This window comes from Motacilla alba, chromosome 6, assembly GCF_015832195.1.
Source record: "Motacilla alba alba isolate MOTALB_02 chromosome 6, Motacilla_alba_V1.0_pri, whole genome shotgun sequence".
NCBI classification, from domain to species: domain Eukaryota; kingdom Metazoa; phylum Chordata; class Aves; order Passeriformes; family Motacillidae; genus Motacilla; species Motacilla alba.
In genome coordinates this window covers 23,764,586-23,769,709 of record NC_052021.1, presented here as the reverse complement: position 1 = coordinate 23,769,709, position 5,124 = coordinate 23,764,586, and the positions used below count along the sequence as shown (strand labels likewise).

General features: G+C 47.5%; 1 protein-coding gene across 1 annotated transcript; it reads left to right on the top strand.

Annotated features, from left to right (window-relative positions):
* CALHM2 (calcium homeostasis modulator family member 2) lies at window positions 1–5,002 on the top strand. The gene is made up of 2 exons (XM_038141690.1): window positions 1–569; window positions 653–5,002. The coding sequence occupies exons 1-2, from the start codon at window positions 27–29 to the stop codon at window positions 1,067–1,069; spliced, it is 960 nt and encodes a 319-aa protein (XP_037997618.1). The 5' UTR covers window positions 1–26; the 3' UTR covers window positions 1,070–5,002.
* The last annotated feature ends 122 nt before the right edge of the window (window positions 5,003–5,124 follow it).

The following is a 5,124-nucleotide window of genomic DNA, read 5'->3' as shown; positions in this document are numbered from 1 at the left end:
CACACACCTCTCAGCCCCTGGACGAGATGGCCGCCCTCATTGCTGAGAACTTCCGCTTCCTCTCCTTGTTCTTCAAGAGCAAAGACGTGATGATTTTCAATGGTTTGGTGGCCCTGGGCACAGTGGGGAGCGAGGAGCTCTTCTCAGTTGTTGCCTTCCACTGCCCCTGCTCCCCTGCCCGCAACTACATCTATGGGCTGGCTGCCATCGGTGTCCCAGCCCTGGCCCTCTTCCTCATTGGTGTCATCTGGAACAATCACACCTGGAACCTGGTGGCCGAGTGCCACAAGCGTGGCACCAAGAACTTCTCTGCTGCTGCCACCTTCCTCCTCTTCGGCTCCATCATGGGCCGAGCGTCCGTGGCACCCATCACTTGGTCGGTCATCTCGCTGCTGCGTGGGGAAGCTTACATCTGTGCCCTCAGCGAGTTTGTCAAGCCATCCTCCCTGGACAAGTTTCCAGCTGAGTACGGGGCTGAGATGCTGGCCAAGTTCCCCTGTAGAGACATCCCAGCAAACCTCACCAAGTTCAGGGACGAGGTGACACGGAGGCTGAGATTCGAATCTCAGGTAGGCACACCAGGGAGAAAGCCACAGGCAATGGGTAAGACCGCCTTGCCGTGTCCTAACGCAGCCTCTCTCCTCTCTCCCAGCTCTTCGGCTGGCTGCTCATCGGCATCGTTGCGGTCCTGGTTTTCCTCACCAAGTGCCTGAAGCACTGCTGCTCGCCGCTGAGCTACCGGCAGGAGGCCTACTGGGCCCAGTACCGCTCCAACGAGGACAAGCTCTTCCGACGCACGGCCGAGGTCCATTCCAGGATCCTGGCAGCCAAGAATGTGAAACAATTCTTTGGCTTTGTGGCACTGGACAAGGAGGAGAAGGAGCTGGTGCAGGAGTTCCCGGTGGAGGGTGTCCAGCCGAGCCCCCAGTGGAATGCCATCACAGGTGTCTACATCTACCGAGAGAACAAGGGCTTCCCCCTCTACAGCCGCCTCCACAAATGGGCCAAAGGGGTGGAAGGGAACGGCCCAACCCCAGAAGGCCACGAACTGCTGTTTTTAGCTTCCTAAGACACATGTGCACCAGCAGCGCTTCCCCAGACTGCCTGGCAGATCTTCCAGTATGGGTGCTCAGCTGAGGGATGCACTGGGAACATTCCTCCGGGCAGGATTACTTCTATCAGCAGGTAAACAGGAATCAACAGCCTCAAGGCAGAGACTGATAAGCAATACCCTGAGCTGGGGAACCCCTCCCTCGGAGACAACAGTCTCACTGCTGCTCCCAGAGACACAGGGGTGCAAAGAGCAGATGCAGCCCTTACCTCCAGGCTGCCAGTGCAGCCCACTGCCTGATGCATCAACAGAAGCCGTGGGGAGCAAGAGATGGGCACATTTCTCACTGTGACTCGTGCAGTCCCACTTGTCTCCCCCACAGCAGGGTTAGCCCCAGCCATCCCATAATTATTGGTTTTATTGACATTGGTATCTTCTTACACACTTGTGTGATGCCTGTTACACAGGCAGGTCCCAGAGCACTTTACAGACTTTACAGTGCAGGTAAAAGAAGGAAGCAGTGGGTAAATTCCTGAGGCAAGGAGGATGCAATAGCATCTGGGAAGGAATGGGTCAGTAATAGCCACACACCAAATAACTGAGAGACTAAAGCAGGAGGAATCACCAATATTCCTGGTATTCAGAAAGGCACTCTGTAATTATCAAGTTGAAATTTGGGTAAGACACCAAACTCCCTTTGTTCTTAGTAAAGTGCCTGCAATCTCTAATGAGCCCAAATTGTCACCACCAGGAGTTTATAAACCCAGAGGAGGCACCATCAGCAGAACAGCTTTGGGGCAAGGTAGCGAGGTAGAGACTGAGAGGAATCAGTACCCACAGCACTGTCTGCATCTCCTTGCATTTGTCAAGCAACCATCAGATGAGAGTCCTCTGTTTGGGTTACAAGCTGCAGGATGACTTCAACCAAAATTAGCTTTACATAAATGTATGTTTAAACATACATATAATGTATATAGCACGTAACTGTAGTTAGTCAGTTGTATTAATGGAGCATCTTTCTTAGAGGGGAAGGGGATGAGAAAGCTGACAGCCCAAAGAGCACATTACATTCACCCATCTGCTGCACTGGGACTACAACCCTGGAGCAACAAGGGGACAGCAGGAACAGAATGGGGGAGCAGCCCTCTCCCTACACATCTACCACTGAATTTTCTAAAACTCTTTCCACTGCCTTAATTGGCCCCTGGAGCACAACGTCTCTTTTATGGACTTGGCCATACTCTGGGAAAGCAAAACCAGAAAGGTGTAAAATTACTACCCTCACCATGACACTGTGTGACTGTGGCTTCAAGGCTGCTCCTCTGGCATTGCACAGTCCCTTTTCTCCAGGGGTCCATCCTGTGTACACTGTTTAAAGAGCTGGCATGACAGAGAAGCTGGGTTTTCCTGCTTGAACTGTTTTGTTATAGATACAATTTCCTTTTACACTGTGCCATTCACCAAAAAGCCTTAAGCTGTTCAAAAAACAGCCCAAACCCACAAAACTCAGAGGGGCTTACACACAAGGAGATTTGAAATAAATTATTAAATGAGAGTTATCTTTCATTGACTTCTGAGTTTTTTCAGGGGGGTATAAAAGGCATAATTTAACATTCTCTTTGAACTCAAGGACTGGGAACTTATTTTTTTTTCTATTAAAGATTCAGATCCTTTCCTCTCCAGATCATCCTAGAATGTTTCATAGTCTTACCACATATTACAAGTTAGCAAGATGGCTTTTTAGTTATTCTTGCAGTGAGTAGCACAAATCGTGTATATCAGGATACACAATTGCAGCAAAGGAGAGAAAATTATTTAAAAAGCTTTTGACAAGTATGGTGTCTTGCAAGAAAGAGCTGCAGGCTACTCCCTCACATGAAGAGGCTGGAGCACCGCTTAATGGGCGAGGCATCCCAGGATCCTTGTTCAGCCTCTCCACAGATTTGCTTTGCATTTGTGGGAAGGCTTGGCTCTCAGCTTCATCATCAACTAATCCACAGAAATAATCAGATGGAAGTTAAATTAAATTGCATTAACTTGAGATGAAAGGGAGTTCATTTGCATTTCTTCTCGCTGGCCCTCAAGTGTGAACATGCAGATGCGCACGCCACCCCCACACAGCCAGCAGACACAAGGTAACTTGCTGAAACAAAGCGGAGTTCCTCTTACTTCCTTTATTTCCTTTGCCTTCCTCCTTGATAGTCCTAATTATTCCTTTGAACCACCTCCACTCTGGTTCCTTCTCTTCCCCTTCCCTCCTTTGAAGGAAAGGGGCAAGACACATAATGCTTGAGAATGGATTTTTATCCTAAGAATAAACCATGAGCACAAACCATCTTTTGTTCTGTTTACATCCCTTCTCTCCAGTATTAAATCCATTCTCTTTCCATTGGCTGGAATGGACTAGGGGCTTGTCCAGCTTGTGTTTTCCCTCCCTCTTGTTGGAGAGGCATGTTTGAGTGGACAGCTGTCAGTGAGGAGCAGAGCAAGACATTACACTCAGAAATTTGTTTCAATTTCAGAGATTTGGTTTTTCTCCTCTTTGCCACCCTGAGCATGGTCTCCACTGAGACAGCCCAAGGCTTCTGCCTCTCCTGGCACATCAGTACCCTCAGGAATATATCCCTGCTGTTCCTGTCACCCAATGTCCTCCAGTGATAACGCTGAGGTGAGGAACATTAACCCAGATGGTTTTACACATAAGCACAAGCAGCCAGGTTAGATTTTTCACTGAAATGCCAAGAGCGAAATTGAGCCACCCATCTTCCTGGCATGCTGGATCACACAAGCTGTGAGCTCATATCCCCTGCTGTTCCTCCAAAGACCAACAATAATCCCATCACAGAACAGCCCAGAGGTCACAGCTCTCAGCAGCAAGATGGGTTCAAACCAGGTTCCTCCAGTACAGAGAATTACACACAGGTCCTTCACCGCTCCTGCCTACTACAGACACCGTAATAGCCCCAGTAGTGAAGAAGAAACAATACCTCAGAGGGATCTTGGTTTCTATTGCAACGCTTATTTACATGTTCTATTATGCACCTAATTAAACCAAAAGAAAGAGCCACCATCATTGAAGCTGTGCTCTTTAAAAAAGGCAGCAGTTGCTACTGGATGTTGTAATCCGCCTGCTCCAGTACAAGACCATTAAGCAAAATCTGAGTACAGCACCCTGCTCTCCCTGGGGGCAAGAAGTGAAATGACTTGTTTCTGGATCCCAAAGGACCTGGGAATGAAATAGATGCTGAATCATCCAGCCTTGCCAGAACTGGGCATTCACAGAGGCAGAAGAGCTGGGTCCTGCAAAGCTCTGGTTTTGAGTTTATAGTACCTACAATGAGTAAGACTCTTCAAGTTTGGTATTTCAAAGCTAGGGTCTACACTGGATAATCACATCTGTTTGCATACCCCGTCTTCCCCTTGCCGCGAGTTCTTCCTCTGTAAAACATGTGGCTGATCATATCCACATCTCAGTGGAAAGTTAGAGGAATACAGAATTGTAAGGATAAGGACCATAAGGCACTGACATCAGTGACAGCTTTCTCAAGTACCCAACACACCTGGCTTTTTCCAAGCAGAAGGTTACATTGAGATGTTTTTCTCAGCACAGAAAAAACACTTTTTTCTTTGACTTCAGTAATTTCTCTTAAGAGACAATGACTAGAGAAAATCACTATTTTTTCGGTCATCAATCCCTAGCAACTTGTTACAACAGATGGTTGCCCAGAGAGGTTGTCATGTCTTCATTCTTGGGGAAATCAAAACCAAACTGGGAGTGAACTTGAGCAACCTAGTCTTGCTGACCCCTGATTTGAGTTTTGAAGTTTGAAGATCATCATCAAGAGGCTCCTTCCAGCTTCAACTATGCCACAATCCAGTGTTGCTCTACCAATTTCTAGAGCACAAAGGCACCTGAGATAAATCTTTTGAAATGTTAATTCATCCAAAAGACAAGAATCTTCTCTGCCATCTTAACAGTGAGAAAAATCAAATTGTAAGACATTACTGTACTTAAAAGCAGCATGTCATAACTGCAGCATTTCCCCAGGAAAGTAAAACAGGTATGGCTGATG

Coding starts and splice junctions, on each gene's coding strand:
- CALHM2 (XM_038141690.1), top strand. CDS start 27: ATGGCCGCCCTCATTGCTGAGAACTTCCGCTTCCTCTCCTTGTTCTTC. Junction 570..652: donor GGCTGAGATTCGAATCTCAG/GTAGGCACACCA, acceptor CCTCTCTCCCAG/CTCTTCGGCTGGCTGCTCAT.